Source organism: Chaetodon auriga, chromosome 4, assembly GCF_051107435.1.
Source record: "Chaetodon auriga isolate fChaAug3 chromosome 4, fChaAug3.hap1, whole genome shotgun sequence".
Classification (NCBI taxonomy): domain Eukaryota; kingdom Metazoa; phylum Chordata; class Actinopteri; order Chaetodontiformes; family Chaetodontidae; genus Chaetodon; species Chaetodon auriga.
Window position 1 is genome coordinate 3,050,316 of NC_135077.1, and position 20,509 is coordinate 3,070,824.

At 44.3% G+C, this 20,509-nt stretch overlaps 1 protein-coding gene across 1 annotated transcript in view; it reads right to left on the reverse strand.

Annotated features, from left to right (window-relative positions):
• pkd1a (polycystic kidney disease 1a) overlaps positions 1-20,509 on the reverse strand; it is a 63,286-nt gene that overhangs the window by 22,400 nt on the left and 20,377 nt on the right. Inside the window, exons 6-24 of the mRNA XM_076728806.1 lie at positions 20,009-20,259; positions 19,353-19,613; positions 19,081-19,249; positions 17,636-17,813; positions 15,569-15,783; positions 12,018-12,139; positions 11,776-11,926; positions 10,399-10,661; positions 9,835-10,215; positions 9,144-9,626; positions 8,877-9,008; positions 8,196-8,371; positions 7,259-7,389; positions 4,487-7,110; positions 3,744-3,941; positions 3,316-3,615; positions 2,732-3,162; positions 2,120-2,270; positions 597-749 (exon numbers count right to left, since the gene is read on the reverse strand). Of these exons, the coding sequence (XP_076584921.1) occupies positions 597-749; positions 2,120-2,270; positions 2,732-3,162; positions 3,316-3,615; positions 3,744-3,941; positions 4,487-7,110; positions 7,259-7,389; positions 8,196-8,371; positions 8,877-9,008; positions 9,144-9,626; positions 9,835-10,215; positions 10,399-10,661; positions 11,776-11,926; positions 12,018-12,139; positions 15,569-15,783; positions 17,636-17,813; positions 19,081-19,249; positions 19,353-19,613; positions 20,009-20,259 (6,770 nt within the window). The remainder of the gene's footprint in view (positions 1-596; positions 750-2,119; positions 2,271-2,731; positions 3,163-3,315; positions 3,616-3,743; positions 3,942-4,486; positions 7,111-7,258; positions 7,390-8,195; positions 8,372-8,876; positions 9,009-9,143; positions 9,627-9,834; positions 10,216-10,398; positions 10,662-11,775; positions 11,927-12,017; positions 12,140-15,568; positions 15,784-17,635; positions 17,814-19,080; positions 19,250-19,352; positions 19,614-20,008; positions 20,260-20,509) is intronic.

A 20,509-nucleotide genomic window follows, 5' to 3' on the forward strand; every position in this document is an offset into this window, starting at 1 on the left:
TGAGTGACAAATCATTTCTAATGCAACAGTGAGACAAGAGGTAGCACATGACACCATCCTCTGTTGAACAGGGCATAAAAAAGATTTTTTTAGATTTTTAGATTTTAACTACAGCCCCAAACAGAGCTGCCGGCATGAGTACAGGCTCTCAGCTGCACTGACTATTTATAGTAATTATGATAAGGTGTACATGTATTAGAGTTAGACAGATAAATCAGACAGATTGATATATATGTGATATCAGCTTATTGCAGGTAAGAAACAAGAATCTGCAGCACAGAACTGTCTTCATTACCGAAATATCAATGGTAGTACTGGGCTCAATATATATATGTGTGTGTGTGTGTGTGTGTGTGTGTGTGTGTGTGTGTGTGTTCGTGTGTGTGTATGTGTGTGAGCATATATTACTGTCAGTGACATGTCAGTCAATTAACATTGGCTGATATATCATTAACAGAACTCCCAAATATCGACAGTAGTGTTGGGCTCAAAAAATAGATACACAAGGAGAAAAAAGAAACAGCCAAAAAAAACAAATGCACAGATTGTTTTACTGTATTGTATGTGTTTGTGTGCAGGTGAACGTGGGGACTTACAGTCTGCGTGGTGGACTCTGGTGCCATGCCGTCTTTGCTGATGGTCAGTCTAAATGTGTATTCAACACCCGCCTCCAGCTCAGAGCCGGAGATTCCCAGCACCGGACCGCTGGAGCCCAGGCCGAAGTTCAGACTGGAGCAGTGCTCTGCACCCTGCAGGCAGAAATGAGGCCATTTCAGCAGTGTTTTGTTAATGAAACTACTTTCTCGTGTCTCATGTTTTATATAAAATGACAACAGGGTCTGCTATGTGGTTTTTGTGCCCCTAAACAATGGAATAGCCTCCCTTGTACTGTTAGAACAGCAAACTCACTTTGTATGTAGAAAAGAAATTAAATTTCAAATAGGACTTCAGTAAATAAACAATAGTCTGTTCACCATAAACTCACTGCTTCTGATTTTCATTCTTGAAATCTTATGATTAATTCAGATCTTATGTAGATTAATGGTGGTCAACAAAAAAAACTGTCACAAATTTTTTTTCAGTTCTACTTCATTTTTAAACCGACTTTATCGTCTCCTACAGTTGTATTTGTATCCAAGGGCAGGACAGTGCAGGACATCTGATCAAGTGTGTGTCTGTCAACTCCTTTTCTCAATCTTTTCAGCTTTGAGTCCTTCTACTGGAACGCAAGACTTTCGCTCTTTCTTATCGGAGTGGGTGTCCTTCTTTCTCTTTATCAGCAGTGCTACACAGCTGTGAGTGTGTGTGTTAAGTGTGCATGTTGTTTACTGTATGTGCAAGTGTGTAATTATCAGGGTGGGGAGCAAAGCACCAGCTGTGGAATGCAGAGTTTATCTCTAAACAGTTACATAACCCTTTAAATGCCTGTCTGCTTAGATGTACACTACAAACACACGCAGACACACAGACACACAGACACAGACACACAGACACACACACACACACACACACACACACAGACACACACACACACACACACACACACACACACACACACACACACACAAAAGCAGACACTCGACATTCAAAAGGCACACAAACTGTCCTGAACTGAGTTCTCCTCTTCACAGCGACGCTGCCAAGCTTCTCCAATGGCAGTTACAGTACTAGGGACCAGATGACCATTACGTAATTCTTCCACAGTCTCCTTTGCTGAATCAATCTGTCCTCCAAACTCTGTCTTGTGAATTCACCATTAAAAAAACTACCAATAAAATGTTTCAGAGTAGAGTTCGGTTTGACAATTCATCACTCTTTTCCTTTTATTAGACTCAAAAGCCAAATATTGAAAATATAGCGAGAGACAATCCTGTCTAACCACAGGGGCAGAAGCAGCAAAGAACTTGGTTGCATTCCTCCTGTACTTGAAGACATTTAATCCAACTACATTTATGTAGTGCTGTCTGAATGATAACTCTACGCTTGCAATGTATAGAAACCTGAGCAGCTGCTAGTTGTGTTATTTTTGTGAAACTGCCAATTTAACCAGAAAAAGTAAATCCAACTCTTTTTCAGTCATTATGTATAGAAGCAACTTTCGTTTCATGTCTGTCTTTACCTTCGAAGTGCTCTGACACCCCCAGTGGTAGTGGAGTAGGGACTGATTGTCGGGCTCCATGTTGGGGTCGTATGACTGCTCAGCACTGAGCTGCAGGTCCTGTGTCCTTGACCACACCCTGTAGGTACCTCCTTCTATGATGGGCATCAGCCTGGCATGAAAAAGGGTTAATATTAACATAAACTGCTCAAATCAGCCAAGCAGTCAAGTTGCAGTTTACATCCATGTCTGTCCAGACTCTCACATGTAGTGAAGACTATGTACTAGGTTTGTACTATATTCAATAAAAGTGCATTTTTTGGTGAAATGGAAGTTATCTCTATACATACATGACAATACTATTGTCATGTATGTATAGAGATAACTGCAGTGAATAATGTCCAGTGAGAAAGATGCTGTCTTCACTTAGAGATTATGTTTCCAGAGGAGCACAGAGGACCATGAATCCATTTTTTCAGGAACTTCATTTTGGGTGGGTTATTGTGCCAATGTCATTCTGCATCAAACTGCATATCACGAGCAGAATGAATTCATAAATTAGAAAATATAAATGAAGGCGGATAAAGGGTGTATTCCACAAAGAGAACGTTAAAATTGTGTTTATCCACCAACCTGGCAGCCATGACATTGAGATGCACACAGGCAGCTTTCCTTAGTGGTACGTCTTCATATGACAGAGAAAACACCAAGGTGTAGTTCCCTGCTGCCAGAGTCATCTTAGGCAATGACAACTGCAGCCGCTGCACATCCACCTCCACCGGCAGGCGAATTACAGGAACTAGCACAGACTGAGAGGGCTGAGTAATATAGTGGTCTTTGTCATTATCACAAGAGGGTGCCAAGAGTATCTGCCAGAGGTACTGAGCACCGTAGCGCAGGCAGCCTTTCAGGTCCACACTAGCCTCCACCAAAGTGGGCTGGGAGCGCCAGATGATCAGGCGGGGGGCTTGAACCACCTGCACTTCTGGCTCCTCACACTCCAAAACACTGATATTGACCTCCACCTGGGCCAACACCCAGCTCACCAGGTTACTGCAGTTTGCCTGGCAGGAAAAAAACACAAGTTGGTGAAATCACAAAACTTGGAAGATGCCAAGGTTTCACATACAGCATCTGTCAAATCTCATATTTTATGGATCAACAAATAAATAATGGATCTATGGAGTACATGGAATGATGAAGATCAAAAAACATACTTGGACCAGGTAGTGTCCTGGGTGTCTGTACTCATAACCCACAGTTGTGGTGTTGGTGTGAACAGGAGTAGAACCATCACCAAAGTTCCACAAGCATTCCACAGGATTAGATCTGGGTGTGACATAGGCCTTCAGGGTCACTGTCTTATTGATGAAAGTGTCCTGAGGGGCTGCATGCAGTACAGCAGACGTCAGCAGGTTCTGAACCAGGATGTGCTTGGTGATGTTCTGAGCAGGCAGTGCGTTGAAGGCCTTCAGGTAGATGGTCAATAAACCTGCTTCTTCTGGCGTGTAGGACACCTGGAGTTGTCACATTCATTGAGGCACATCACCATTTTTGTGGCTTAACATCTGTTTCCTATGTTGTGATATTCATGTCATAATTACATCATAATATTTGTAAGGGACAAATATTGAAGTGATCTGACCTCTTTGCCCATATGTGATGCCTGGTGGTGGTGGTGCAGATCAAAGGTCCACAGGAAACTAACAGGTTTGCCTGTCACGATGTTGGCCACAAACAACCTCTTTACACCAACTGGGATTGCTGCACAACTTCCCTGGATAGAAAGTCCACGCACCGGCTCCATCACCTCAACCTGGAGGTGCCGCCTCTTGGAACTAACCTGGATTGCAATATTGCATATTACACATCAAAACACATGTATTGTCTTAGTTCCATTAAATTATCCTGCTTGACTTGACACCTGAGTCGATGGCAAAAAGAGTAATGTAGTGACGATCCACTAATTTCTGCTTAAACCACTATAAGCAAAATGTTTATGTGATTCCAATTACTCTCATTGCATGTGTTCTTGTAGAAAATGTGCAGTGTATGTGTTGCTTTCATCCCTTTATTCTAAGTGTCTTCAGTTCAGATCCATTGGTAGGTGGTTTGGGTGGTGGTGCAGTAGTCTGACATTTTCAGAACACTCCACATATCGACTTTACAACAACAATTACATGCTTGGAGCAACATGTGTGTATGTCATACATGCTCTTTGTGTCATTAGACAACTTATTTGCAGACTGGCAAAAACAGAAAATAAATTAATTGGCAAAAGGTTAAAAAATGTATACATGCTATACTTCCGAAATGGCTGTGATGGCAGCAAAACAATCTATATTTCATGCTCTTATAATGTATGTAATCCATCTCATTTGACTTTACCTGGTTGTGAGCTGTGAGATTCACCATGTATGTATCCACCCTGCTGAATGTGTGGATGTAGGTTTGGTTTGGTTGAAGGATAACAGTGGCATCTCCGCTGATGCTGAGGATGAGGCGAACGTCTGAGCCCACTGCCATTGAGATGGTGAACTCCACTTTCTCACCGACTGCTGCAATGTTCTTACTTGCCCTCAACTCTAACCCCTGAATTTTGTCCTGAACAAAGAACTCTCTGGAAACCACTTGCCCGCTGACATCATTGGTGGCATTCAGAGTAACAATGGCTGTTTTTGGCTCCTGGAAAATCAGAGAGGTTTTCCTTCCTGTTTCTGTTCTTCCTTCCAACAGCCATGTCCATGTCACATTGGTTCCTGTCAGTACTTCACCCTGGAGCCAGACGGTGACGCCTGCTGCTACGTAACTCTGCTCTGTCACATTAGTAGCTGAAAATGTTAGCCCAGAAATGACTTCCTGGACACTAACCATCTCTGACACAACCTCTGAGCTAACTTCATTGAAGACCTCCACAGTAACTAGCTTTAGGCCAGGACTGATGAAGGTGTGGGCCTTCCAGGGTTTGTTCCACTGCAGAGCATCCCCATTCACAGACCAGCGGTAGTGAAGGTCTGAGCCTTCAGTAGTCAACACTGTCAGATTAGTTGCAGCATTGACTGCAACTGGGTTGTCACTGATTTGCAGGTATACCACTCCGGCTGGCTCCAGGAAGCGGATGGTTCTGTTGACAGACAGCTGGCCCAGGAGGTTGGCTGCCTGGAGAAAGATGTCACATGGGCCTGGTGTGGAGAAATTGACCTCCACTGTTTTGCCACTTATGTTGAAGCTTGAGCTAACAGGGTCTAGCTCTCTGATGAGTTTCCAAGCAAAAGTCATGTTGGTTCCTTCCTTTAATCCTGCTTGAAGGTGGAGAACACGGTTTGTCGCAAAACAGCAACCATTCAGTCCTGTGCCTCCTCCTCCACCAATCTCCTCTTCTGCTAAAATCTGCAGCCCCTCCAGCTCACGTTGGACAAACAGAAAGATACTTGCTTGTGCCATTCCCACGTCGTTCTCCGCTGTCACAATGATGTTGAAAGTGCCAACAGAGCGGAAGGTGTAGAACATGGTGTGGGTCCCTAGGATTGGGGTGCAACGGTCACACAAGATCCAAGAGAACCGGACACCATCTCCCTCCTCCATTTGTGCCTCAAAGTGGACTGAGGCATTGAGCGGCACATTTACTAAGCTGGCATTGACAGACAACCCACAGATCGGTGCAAGCACAGCAACAGGTAAAGTAGTGTGATTCCTGCTAACTGTGTTGGTTGCTGTCAATGTAATATTGTAGTTCCCTGAGATGTTGTAGGTATGGAGGATATTCTGGCCTGTAAGCAAATTTCCATCTCCGAAGTCCCAGATGTAAGTGACATTGGAAGCCAAAGAAGATGCTGTGAAAGTGTACGGTGCTCTAAGGGTCAGGTTATTGTACTTGGTACCATTATGTTGAATAACAATTGGTCCTATGGGCATCAGAACCTCAATCTTAACACTGGTGTTGGTGGTAGAGATGTTATTGAAGACAATGACTGTCACCATGTAATGACGTGGGTTTTTATACGTTGTCACGATATTCTCAGAACCATGGACGGGTGCAAGGTCTTCCTCTCTCCCAAAGTCCCACTGATAACTGTAGTTAAATTCTGGTTCAGCTCTGGCCTGGAACCGGATCTCCTCCCCAACCGCATAGTGTGATTTCTCGAGGGTAAGGCTGACGTTGGTTAAAGAAGGCTGCACACACACCCAGGTGAAAAAGTTGGCCTTGGTGATCTTGTTTACCCCACTGGAAAGAAGCAGAGAGAGGAGGTAGTTCCCACTTGTCCAGTAGGTGTGTGAGATTCTGGGGTTGCCGTGATGTGTCTCATTTGGGCTTCCATCTCCAAAGCTCCACTCATAAAGATGAGCTGATGAATTGCCGGACACCCAGGCCTGAAAGTTGACGGGGGTCTGCTCTTGGACACATCCAGACGGTTCCATCCTCACAACTTGAAAAACAAACACCTGCACTGGTAGGATTGTCCAGCCAGAGCTCACAGCATTCGTAGCGGTCACATTCACTGTGTAGTTGCCGTCTTTGATATAGCTGTGTGACACATGAGGTTCAGATACTGTGTAGATGGTCCCATCGCCCATGGAGAATGTCCATGTGATATTATTACCTGATGCAAGGCGTGCCCACACTATAGTAGGGCTGTGAAGCTCTGTAGGAGAGGAGCTGTCGGCTGTTAAATCTTCAATCTCCTCATATACAAACATCTTGGCACAAACCTCTCTAGAGCTGATGGTGTTATTTACCGATACACAGACATTAAAGTTGCCACTCTGTGCATAGGTGTGTGCCACACGGCGACCTTGCTGGGGTGCAGAACCATCTCCAAAGCGCCAGTCATAGTGAATGCCATACGGCGAGGGCAGAGGGTGAGCTTCAAAATCTGCTGTTTTGCCAGTGAGGAGGAGTCGCGGCTCTGTTTGTATATCAACACGAGTGAGGATGCTGTAGACGCTCATGTTGATGGCCTGACTGATGTTCTCGTAACGATTGGACACTGACACCAGCGCTGTGTATATTCCTGTTCCGAAAGAGGGAAGAAAGGGAAAGGAAGGACAGATGTCACATTAGACATGTGCCATTATCTACTCGCCAATATTTGAAATAACTTAACTGGCTGCTACCCCATTAGTCAATACTGCATGCTAGTAGTGCTGATAGGGAGATACCTGGCTGAGAGTAGATATAGGTGACATTGTTGCTTAGGAGGACTTGATTGGGTGAGTCAGGGCAGATGAGGGAGGGAGCATAGGGAGGCTTGTATTCAAACTCCTGATATCCGCCATCACCAAAAGACCATCTGCAGCATAACAGAAACAATGTAAAACCATTAAAACAGACTTGAAGAGAAATACTTGGAGTTCAAATGAATAGAGCCACCAATAACCTTTTCCATCAACACACACACACACACACACACACACACACACACACACACACACACACACACACACACATGCACACAAAAACAAACACACTAACAGTCACTAGCTGGAAAGTGGGAATCTTCTCTGGCGAGGCAATAGAGGGTTTGGACGACGCAAAGTGGAAACTCAAAACTCAGGAAGCCTCTCTGGACCAAGAATGGTGAGAGAGGAGGGAAACTAAGTAAAAGAGTGCGCCACAGTCGGGAGGGTGGGAATGTGAAAGAGGGAAGGAGAGAAAAGAGTAAAAGAGAAAGAGTGGAAGAAAAAGGGAAAAAAAGTACAGGGGAAACAGCCGAGCAGAGGGGAAAATTCTTGTCAGCAATCTGCTCTAACCACACGGTTATAAATCCAAGGCTCTGCATGGTATGACTGCTGCAGTGCTATTATGGAGCACAGGAAGACAAAAACAGAGAAGAGAGCAAAGAGAAAGACGGAGTGACAGATAGAAGAGAAGAAAAAAGGAGCAGTCAAACACAAACAGATGCACTGTGTTTTAACTCAGTCTTAAAAATGAAATAAAGGAAAAAAAGAAGCACTCTGACATTTTTTGTTTTAAAACACATCTATGTATGTATGTATGTATGTATGTATGTATGTATGTATGTATTTATGTATGTATGTATGTATCTATCTATCTATCTATCCACCCATCCATCCATCCATCCCCCACTGTTCATACCGGATGGTGGCAGCCACAGACATGTCGACAAGCACAGAGGTGGTGAGAGTCTGGGTGGAGCCCTGAGGAACCACATCTGGCACGCCCTTTACTGTGAGGTTGGCCATAGGCTGCAGCCGGTCGACGGTCACATTGAAATGCTCTGTGAGGGCGCTGACATGGTTCATGGCCGTCACCTGGAAGAGATGCCACGTGAGCGGTAAGATGACTGAAGACAGCTGGTAAGAAGCTGAAGTCTGGTGTTGCATCTACAGCATATTCGCTTTCAGTGTGTTGCAACACAATGAGGTGTGATAATAATACCTCCAAACATAAGGTCTCTAGTAGATTCATCAGTGATCATTCACAGTTTTCTGACATTTACAGACCAGCAATTACAGAACAAAGAAGTCAGCAGATTACATAATTGATTGTGAAAATAATTGTTAGTTGCAGACTCTAATTTAACCCAACCTAATAGTAATATAGGGAGTGTTGTGCTGACTAATTCTAACATATTGAATTTGCACAAAATCATGTATTCAGGCTTTCATCTACGATTTCTTTCTTTCAGATCTAATTAACAGAAAATATCAAATTGATCAAAGGAATAGGTGGAAAAAACACAGCAAAAGCCGGATATCAAAAACAAATCTGTCACATGTGAATTTAATCAAAACAATTAGCATAACAGAAACTCACTGTGAGCTTGTAGACTGCAGCGTGCTGGTAGATGACATTGAGGACAGTATTGTAATAGGTGAAGTAGGGCTTGTCATCAACCGTCCATTTAAATGTGGGATTGGTGCCCTCGAGCACTGATGCTGTGTAGCTCTAAAACATACACAATCACATATACACACATATAAGGACATGATGAAAAAAGACAGTGTACAGTATCAATATCAAATATGAACTCTTAACACAACTACCAGTGAAGTAAACACATGAGCACAAACACACACTCACCACGACTGACTCCATCAGCACCCTGTGTGCAGGGTGCGGCTGCACCATCAGTCCTCTGAGTGGCTCTTCCAGCTGGACGACCACAGTCAGGCTGGCCTCCGTCACATTATTGTGGGCCTCCAGCTCCACCTGCACTGGACTCCTCTGCTCCTCTGTCCCCAGGCTCAGATTCAGCACCGCATACAGGCTGCTCTCTGCGACCTCGACCCCAGAGCTGGAGCTCGGGCCGGGCCGACACAGCGTCGGGCTGGAAGAAAACTCTGGGGGACAGTTTGACTGGAAGGTCACACTACAATTACTGCCAAGCCAAGAGGCCTTCGTCTCGTAGCGAGACTGGACGCGGAGCAGCAGCTGGGTGTCGTTGGGCTGCAGGTATACAGTGCCGTTCTGGGGAGAGGGGTGGAGGATTGTCAAGCCCAGAGGAGGCACCACCCGCAGTGGGCATGATGCTGAGGCTGGGTATGATGGCTCAGCTGAAGTCACCTGGAATTTATCAAATTAGATTGTGTCTCAGTTATTTTGATAATACAACAGAATTACCAACATAGGACAAAAAGAGGTGCAGACAAACATATCATTTATACAGCAATGCATTTCAATACATTAGTCTCTCTATAGAGACATTTAACCATGTTGAAATGTGTCAGATGCATGCTGGGATAGGACATGCTGTGCAGCTCTGATGTCTTACCAGCAGGCTGTAGAGCCCGGGCTGGGGTAGACCAGCAGACAGCTGTGCTCCCTGCAGCTGAGTCTCACTGTGTCCCATGTAGAGCACTCTGACAGGGCAAACTACTTCCTCCAGCCAGCTTCCCTCACCATCCTCCACCAGCGCCTTCACGTCAAGCTCCGGGTCGGGCAGAGCGTCAGCGTCGAGGCTGGCCGGGGTGTCTGTTGACTGTCTGGTATTGTTGATCCAGAACCACTCTGATTGGTTGAGGGCTAAGACAGGCTGCCTCCAGGGTGAGGTTGGAGAGGACTGACAACGGAGAAGGGAGGCGGGGCCAGCGTCGTGCTGCAGGGCGATGACATCACCATGGGAAACCAGGATGTCCTCCAATTGTTCTTGTACCTGGGAGACACAGCGATCCAGAGAGTTAAAGTTAAAGTCAAACACAGATCAAAGACAGAAAAACAACTAAAACTGCTGATTCCCAACTTTGTCTGCAAATAACACTAACACCAAAGCTGTGAGTCATCAACTACTTGCTCAGTCCAAAGCTTGAACCCAGAAGTTACACATAAATTCTCTCACCAGCACATGTGCAGCTGGTCCTGCTGGTAGTGTGAACACCACCTCGTTCTGCAGAGTGTATCGGGGCCTCAGCGACCCAGCGGGCAGGCGGTGAGCCTGGGTGCAGTTAGGACAGGAAGACGGGTGGCAGGGACTAGAGAGGGGCAGGCACCGGTGCTGGAAGGGACACCACTGCTCTCGCTGGGGGCAAGAGGGTGGATCACCGCTCCTGGTGTCATTGGGGACACAAACAGCCACCGGAGCACACGCTGAACCTCCACAACCTGAGACACAAGATGCATCTAATTTTAATCATTTATTAACCTGCAGAGCACAGGTCAGAAAATGGCATAGATGCAGCCAGTGGTGAGAGAGTGACTAAGTATGTATATGTATTATACTATACAAGCTGATCATATGTTGCGTAGGTCTATGTACAATCTGAGGTAACTACAGCTGTCAAATACATGCAGTTGAGTAAGAAATCCAATACTTTCATCTGAAATGTAATGGCATGTAAGTATACAGCCACAGAAAAAATAAAATACTCAAGTACAAGTACCTCACAATTGTACTTTCCACCACTGGATCTAGTCTATTGATATATTATTATTAATTATTTTTTTCTTTCAGCATAATGGAGCAAAACTGTAGATCTAAGAAATTAATTACTTGTTCAAAGAGATGATCAAAGTGTGCACTTGGGGAGTCTGCATGTGTGTGTGTACATAATTAGTGTGCTGGATTGATATACTCCAAGCAACAAACTTGCTATCTGAGTAATTAATAATCCAGTCGCATTATCTCAGGATCTCCACTATCTCCTCCCCTGCTGCTGCATTTACGAATTCAAAGTTTCACAGAAAAACGTGCTCTCATGTTTTTAACAAGCCTCTCTGTGGATTTCTGTTTCTCACATCTTTTGAGTGCATCCGCTCTCTGCTCCTCTGTCTATTGCACAGCTTTGCTCCCATGCCTCAGTGGACAAACGAAAAAAAAAACAAAACACAGAACGTGTTTCAGTTATTTGTGGCTTTGTGCTGCGCCGTGTTGCAGTTACGCGTCATGTGTCTGCATGAGGACAGGAAGGGCTCAGAAGGGAGGTTTTATTTCCTTCTTTCCTGTTTTCCCATACTTTCTGTCTCTATTGAACTTTCTTTCATGTTCACCGACCTAACAATTTTAGACAAGGCTGGTCGGTGTGTGTGTGTGTGTGTGTGTGTGTGTGTGTGTGTGTGTGTGTGTGTGTGTGTGTGTGGATGTTTTTGTCTAACTGGAGGTGTGGACACAGGTGGCTTGTAGATATTGCAACACCTGCTGATGCTCACCAGGAATGTGCAGATGGTTCAGAGTGTGTTGGTGTGTGTGTGGGCGAGTGCGGTCCAGTGTTTGACTCACTGGGAAGCAGCAGGTGCAGGCCGGGATAATGGCAGTGAGGTCTGTAGGTCTGGAATCGGACGTGGATTTGAGTGCTGAGCTCCTGAGTGACAAATTCTAGGGAGGACAGACGACCCGCCTGAAAAAAGGTCAGGGCTGGGAACAACAGCACCTGAGTGGAAGACAGTGAGAAAACCAGACGGAAAGTTTAATGAAAAGCAGTTTGAGGAGAAAGGTACGATGAGCTGAGGCTTCCTCCTCACCTCTATGCCACCGCTGGGAGGTTGTGGAGTAGAGAGCGGAGCTGCTGGGGCATGGTGCAAATGACTTTTGGAGGGAAACACAGCCAGGCCCACCATGTAGATCCCTGCATCTGGAACACGAACTGCAGAGGCAGAAACAGAGTGAAGTCAAGCTGACAACAGAGGATTTAAAAAGGACACAGAGGAGAGAGGTAGTGGAGGCAGTTTCTAAGAACTGATGGAGCCTCTGCATTCCTCACTGTTACAAATGAGACCAAACAAAACTATTAAGTTAAAGGGTAATTAACCATTTTTAAACCCAGGGCCTATTTTTACATATTCTGAGATCTAAATGACTCATAGGTGGAAAAAGTTTTGAGACTGGTGCAGCAGATCCCCTCAGCTGGCAGTCGTGGTACGGGCTGCAATGTAATTAGGGATGTCCAATAGTATTGGCCCACCGATATTATCGGCCCGATATTGGCATAAAAACGTAATATATGTTTATATCGTTATCGGGTTTTTTTTTTTTTTTTTTTTTTTGCCTATAATTAAAACCGATAAAAAATAATGCCTGGATTTGGCCCGGAGACATTTACCGGCGCGCAAATGATGACCTTATCAAACTGCGTCGTGAAGCGTGTAAACAAGCGTCGGTGGCTGCAGTAAAAAGCTTCCCGCTCGGTGCCTGACTAACGTTTTGTCTGTGGTTTGGAATTATTTCCAAGTGTCTCCTTTGGATATTAAACTTGCGATTTGCAATGACTGCACAGCGTTGGTTATGCGAGGCGGAACCAAGCAATACATCACGACAGGCCGTGAAAGAGGAAAACACAATAATTTTCATGTAGTTTTTAATTAAACAGAACAGAAATACATATTATCTAATAAAATAGCCCCGCTGTGAAAAACATAGTCCCACCTCTCCGTACGTTAGCTCTGCATGTCGTCTATTCCTCGCCGCACTGCTCAATCAGCTCTACCATTGTTAACCCTATCCTTAAACGTGTGAATTCAACTAATTTAGTCTATTTGTTAACGTTGTCAAAACACCGCAGCAACTTTTTGCTACCGACTGTAACAGTTTGTTGTCATGGAAACATTGTTGCTTCTCTGACAATCAGCCCGTAACGTAAACATGCGACGCCCCCTCAGGTAACTATGAGTGAGTGGTCCGGAAGAATCCACCCAAAACCTCAACGAATGAGAGTTTTTTTTTTTTTTTAATAGTTTTAGCATTGAGTGATCACTGACTTTATTAAGCGACTATATGTGACATCGCGGCAGGCACCTGGACACGCAGCAGCGGCATCTGAATATCATGACTTTAAAAGCACCAAATTTCTTGCCTTAACGAATTTCGTTAGTAAATAATGTGAAGAATTGTAAAATATCATTTCCATGAGGCTGTTCAATCAGACAGTGACAGATCACCCTACAGAGCCCTGAGTGTCACAGTCGCTGTCCAGGTGCCGATCCTCTGACTGACCGCGAACATGTTTCAATGTTGTTAACGCCTTAAAAAAATAGACGTCAAAACTACTTCTTGCTGCGTACTGTAACAGTTGGTTGTTGTCATGGAAACATTGTTGCTTCCCTGAAGTGGAGTGATATGCTGTGATAAGGCTTTTTAGAATAGTAATACGCTCATTATATCACAGTTAACAGCCAATCAGATCGCTGGATTTCACCTTTCCGTTTTATAATTCTAATTTAATCTCCCACCTCAGGATGAATCATTCAGAGAGATACGCGGCATTTGTGCAGCAAAGTAATGAGAAGAAGCAACAGGGACAGACGGCACTGAAACAAAGAGTAGCCTGTCCTACACTATGCATGTTATTTTAGTTGGTTTTACATGCTGCACTTTGTCGTACAGGTACAATTTGTGAAGAAGTCAAATTTGCCCTATTTGTGGGGAGCATTGTCAAGATTATCTCAGGGAGAGTGTGATCCAACCTGTTGTTTGAAACAATCATAAATAAATAAATAAATAAATAAATAAGGCACTTTTTCCATAGCTTATGTTGAAGTAGTTTTCTTATTTTGCACAATGTTTACATTTGGAAAGCCTTGTTGCATTTGAGAATGCATCCAGTGGGGCATCACAATAAAATTAGGCATGATGTGTTAATTCCACGACATGAGATATGTTATGATAACTAAAATTAGTTTTGAGGAGAAATAGCCCACATATATCGGTATCAGTATCGGTTGATATCGGAATCGGAAATTGAGAGTTGGACAATATCGGCATATCGGATATCGGCAAAAAAAGCAAATATCGGACATCCCTAAATGTAATGTGTAAAACTAATGTTTTTTAACATGTTAATTCAGACTAGTGAGTGAAAAGTCACACGATAACACAAACAAACTAACCGATCGAGGCAGTGGTAGACCAGCAACTCCCATGTTCTGCAAGGTAAAATGACTGTTTTTGTCAGTGGAGTGTGGTGGCTGTGAGGAAAGTGATGAAACAGCCTTTTCTGGTTACACTAAAAGGATCTTACTCTTTAACAAAAATCTCTGTAGGGATCCTTGCCATAATTTTGGGCGCTCAGAGTAACAATCTGAGCCTGTCAAACACCTTCAGTGGACGTACAGGACACTTCATGGTAAAGCCTAAATGAAAAAAAGCCTTAAACTCACTGACCTTACAATCGGCACAATATAAGTTTAACACTGCCAGCAGAAAAACTGGAGCTATTTCCTGGTAGTAAATGTCTTGTTATTTTACATTCACTAACGCTTACTTGGTGATTATGTTCATTTCATAACATTTTTCTAACACTGACTCACCCACATTATGTTGCCCACTAAATACATTGTACTACGTGTTTGGACATTCAAATGGCAGCAATTTTGCCACAGCAATCATATGTTCTCCACCTCTGTAGAACAGGTATCCAGCTGCGACATATTAGTTCTGTAAATGACTGAAGTCTGCTTATTTCCTACAGCGTTTAGGGGCCCTAACAAATGCTGTGATTTACTCCTTTACAAATCCAGTATATACAGACAGAAATGATGACAAATGGGGATACTTTGTATTTATTAATTATTTTTATTAGTACTTGTGGAATTGTTTCTATTCTTTGCTTTTCACCTGCTCTGAAAATGTGACCCTTTTCCTTAACAGAAACAAATCAGCAAGACTATATTAAGATGCTGCTTTGCCATAATATTCTGATGCAACCAAAAAGCAGAAAATGACTCTGGATGCTTCTCACATGTGGAGCAATCTACTTTAATGATCCAGTTATAAATAGTGCTTCAGGAAGCCAGTCAAGTCCTTGAGATTACATGTGAAGGAGGCTGTTTGCTTTTCCTTTCCATGCCTGTTTGTGCTGCACCTCAATTTACATAAAACTCATATTAAAGAAGGTTGAAATCATCTTCTCTTTGCCCAAAAAACTAAGGAACGGGATGATGTGGGGAAACTGCATTTGCATAAAATCTGTGCCACAGTTTTAATTTTCATCCTCTGATTAGGGGTTTCTAGGCATTTGAGCGACCCCATGTTTTTGTGTGCGTGTGTCAGTGTGTCTGTGTGAACGTATGGAGCCTACCTTGGGGACTGTACTGGCAGATGTAGGCCCGCTTGGCATTGCATGGGTGTGAGCTGGTCTGGCCACGCTGATCGAGGGACACGCATACGTTTCCACGGGAGATTGGAGAACGTGGCGGCAGGCCCTCCTCTCCCTCCTGTGCCTCTGAGCCATTCACCCAGCGCAGCTTGCCCGGAGAGTCGACATCACTCAAGCCCAGCCACACACCTCGCTCCCTGGGGTAGAAAAGACACGGATTAACACAGCGCCTCCCTGACATTTCGCCGCGTGGCTGCTGACAGCTGGAAAATTGGTTCCATCACTTAGTGTACACAGAAAGACACACATACAAACATTAGCAAATCTATGGCAAAAATAACTCAAAGAACATACATGCGCCTTTTCCACAAATGTCCTTGTGTATGTGAAGGTGGTCAGATGGAGCAACACACCACACAAACCTTACAAAACACCCAGACTTGAATCAATGTGGGCCTCAAGAAAGTGGTTATTGAAGTTAGTGAATTATGTGCCAGCTTGTCTTCAACAATCAATAACTGCGGTCCAGAGAAAGCAGAAATGGGCTTTGATTGAAGCCCAATAGGCAGTCAGAGAGGCATGTACGTCCCTGTGAGCACGACAGATAAATTGGATTTTCACTCCATGAGTCCACTAATGGACCACATATTTTCCCCTCGTCAACAATTTTTCTTTCTGTCAAATGCTCTTAACTGAAAAAAAAGGTTGTCCATTCAAAAAAAAAAAAAGAGTATGTGTATGACTCACTATGATCTGGTCAGACTTTTCTACACTGGCAGACAATTTACATCTGTAGGAAGGATAACTGAAGGAGTGGACAGGGGTTAAAAAATACAAGCAGAGAGAGATCAAGAAAAAAGGGTCTTTGTGGCAACAAACAAGGACTGATTAAAAAAAAAGGGCTCCTTATGTAAGCAACGGGGTGGAGGGACACATGAGCGGAGGAGGAGAGAGGGGATAAGCTTCATCTGCATCGGGTTTTTTTCTTCAGTCTGCTGGTGCAGGGCCTCTACCCTCACATTAACACACACACACACACACACACACACACACGCACAACATGAACTGTGGACTCCTCCTCCCAGGGTGTTAAAGTTACAATGCAGCTGTGCTTTTACAGATGTGTTTTTTTGCAACCTCTCTGACCTAAACACCAAACATTGGAGGTCTTCAGACGAGCACAAGACCAGACACATTTTCATCAGAGCAGAGCCATCACACAGACGTGGGATCCATACAGTAGAGAAGCTTCGTATTTGTTGCGGGAAGAGACTGCATGCTGTGAACAACAGCTAAGCCTGACGTCATGATCTGTTCACCTCTGAGTACGAGGGACAAAAAAGCAATTTCAGTCTTTTCACTCAGACAGAGAATGATTAAAAAAACAATAGAAATAAATTAATAGATGACAAAAAAACAAAGGGCAAATAAGCCAGAGAAATACAATCAATGTGCTTCAGGGTGTGAGGTTCATAAACAGTAAGCAGAGAAATGAAAAGCATTTCCCGTGAATTCAGCCTCTTGTCTGAACGACACACATTCAAACACAAAGAGTCACATTCAGTGAAAAAAGCCTCCAAGTTCACACAGACACGATGTGAGCGAAGCAAGAAAAACACGTTTCATACCACCATCCAAACCATGTACTGTTGTGTTTGTCAGAGATTGAAAGTTCACCATCTGTTTTGAGTATCTGATGTCTGTCACAATGTTTCTTTGGCTGTCGCTGCTGCAAACAGACGAGGCAACGTGGTGAGAACTATTGAGTTTGTCAGGCAAACAGGGATGGTGCATTGTGCCGCAGAGCTGGCAGGTTATCTGTTCTGTACCTACAGATAGAGTATGAACACTGAACTCCGTGTGTGTGCGTGTGCGTGTGTGTGTGTATATCTGTACTGAGAGCACACAGTAATAAGAGTACACTGGCCCTTGAAGGAAATGTTTGCTGAAATTGTCTTTCTGTCTCAGTTTGAGGAAAGCTGACAGATAAGAAACACAAAAATCAGAGAGAGACCCATTCCTGCACCCCATAGAGAGAGAAACACTCACTGTGTCACTTTGTGTGCCAGCAGGTTACGCAGCGCATCACTCCTGACTATTGCCTGAATCCCTCCGCGGTCTGAACACTGTTTTCGAGCGTCTGTCCAGCTTAGTTCCCCCGGGACAATCTGGAAACAGCGAGAGGACTCGCCGTGGTACACCCCATCCTTTGGACAGTGAGGGGAGGCTGGCAGAGGACAGAAACATTCACATGACTTATTTCTACAAAGACGATCATCAAAAGAATTGAATTCCAGACAAGAGAGTCCAGACAAAAGAGTTAAATGTTCAGGGATATTATGAAAACCTCAAGGGACAAAATTCTACAGCATGTACTGTACTGTGCATTGGTCATATACAACGCATTCTGACAACACACTGGAGAGAGACATTAACTTTAAGACCATTGCAAATCAGTGCATAGTGCATGTCTATTTTACAGTTTTTATAATATTTGAACAGTGGTCAGGGTGTGAGCTTCTGAAAGGCTGAGACTAACACAGGCTCAAAAAGGAGCCACAGAAGATGGTGATTAATGGAAAGAGGATAGAAGACCTAAAGAGTGTGTGCAATACGCAGACACACACACACAGGCTCTGCAGTTGAGACGGCCAGAAAGAACCCACAGCGACATTCCTTGTCTGTCATGTTCCCACTTTGTTCTCCAGTGAAGCATATTAGTTTCACAAACAGTCGCCTCACACTTTCTCCACATTCCTTCTAAAGATGCGTCTGCCACTTTGTAGAAAGCAGGCGCCACTTTATCTCAAAGAAACAACCTGGTGCACCGATCAAAAAAAAGTTAAAGAATAAATTATAAAAATCAACAGACAGAGGAAATCACTTTCATGGGAGATGAGGCGGGAGGGTGTGAAGGAGGGGCCGTCTGGAGATGAATGGACGAGGGAGAGAGGTTAAGTGTGTGCATGTCCACATACAGTACACGTGAGAGAGATTGTGTGTGTGTGAGGAGAGGAGATAGACACACAGTGTAACTGACTGATGGCTCATCTGACTGACTGACTGAGAGCTTCAAGAAGTTCAGATTTTAGAGGGCAGAAAGGCAGTTTTCTCTTAGAGCAGCCACAATCAGATGTTCATAACAAAGGACCACATGTCTATGTTTAATGGGACAGGAGTTCCTCATAGTGATGAACCTACAGAGAACTATCACCCACGTCTTCAGCTGGAAGCGTTGCAGCTTGTTTCAGCTCTATTTTGGTTCACTCTCACCATTTTGGGCAGCAGCAGCAGCAGCAGCAGCAGGTAGCTGGCTTTATTAACATAAGCTCTAAAAGCCAGCTGTAAGACACCTGCCCAGCTCCAAATATAAGACAGACAAAGTTAGCAACTAGCTAGCAAACATATGGTAGTGGAGCATTTAGCGGGCAAGGTGCCTTCTGTGCTGACAGGTTTCCTGATCGATCAGCTGTCAGCGTGTCGGTGTACGTTACCTTTGGCAACTTGGATACCGTCCTTTGTGATCTTCCAGTCTACATCCACGCCGACAGCGCCCCAGCTGACGAGTGTGAACTCCAGGCTCTTATTGGCCACAGCGAGAGCTGGACAGCGCAGCTCCAGTTTGGGAGGAAGTGTCACGGTCACTTCTCCTCGTGCAGAAACCTGAACATGTGCAAATATGAAACGAGATATTCAAATCACGTCATTATGAGAAAGTGCTCATTGTAGTGTTATTTTATTACATTGGACGAAGTCTGTCTCTCACCTCTCTGTGTCCAGCCCAGGCCATCAAACTGACCGCGTACTGTCCTGGAAGTCCATATTTGTGAGTTACTGCGGTCACACCTGATCCTGACGTGTTGACCCGAGATGAAAGGTCACCAAAGTCCCAGGACAGTGTCACCGGAGTGACAGAGGAGGCAGCGGAGAAACTGATGAGGTCGTGAACACTTTGCAGCGGAAGAGGCTTCAGCGAGACCGAGAAGTCCACCGCAAACACATAGTGAGCCAGAGTCCACCCACATTTCTGCGCAGAGAGGGAACCGAGTGAGGAAGAGGAGGTTTTTGTTTTCATATGCACAAGGATTTCAAAGTAAAATACAACGTGCCTTTAATTGTTTGTGGCTTTACTATTATTTTTATGGTTTTAAATAAAAACTTGGGTGCTGTCATTTAAAAGAAAAAAAGGTCAGTTGGAGTCTTGAATAACTTCTGTTGCTCTGTGCAGCAGACCTGCAGGATGCAGGGAAATCACTGAAGCCGTAGAGGGAAGTTGCTGGTAGGTTACAGGAAGGTTTAGTGGAAAATTCTGAATGTTGTGTTAACAACAGAGGCAACAAAGCAAGAGCAGGAAGTTTCACTAAAGGAGGTCTCTGAAGACAGGAAAGTAATTACTATCTAAGACCACTGTGTGCCACATACCTTCATAACATGGGGGTTTGTACAGGCGGCGGAACACTGAGACTCGCTGATGAAGTTTGGCTCTGAGTTTGTGCTGCAGAGACACTCGTGCCTTGCCCCCAAACCCCCATAGCGGTGCGAAGCGGCAAAACACACACTGTTACACTGTTCACGTGTGAAGTTTCCAGGTGTGGAGGAAGAGAAAATAACAAGCTCGCTCCGTCCTCCTCCTCCACTGCTGCTGTCCTCAAGACAAGCTGCATAGTTCAGACCTGTGGGAGAAGAAACGGATTTGTAACTCAATTGCAAATATAGTTTGTCTCAAACCTCACTGGTAATATTTAACAGTATCAGACCTTCAAGTCCTTCACAGCTGTTCAAACGAGCACAAAGGACTAAAAGAGGTCAACTGATGAGCAGTTTATTCCTCTGATGTCAGAATTTGTCATCACAGGGACTGCAGAATTTTATGACATTCATTTTTCATGGACTTGCTTTTTTTCATAGACAAGCCTGTAATTG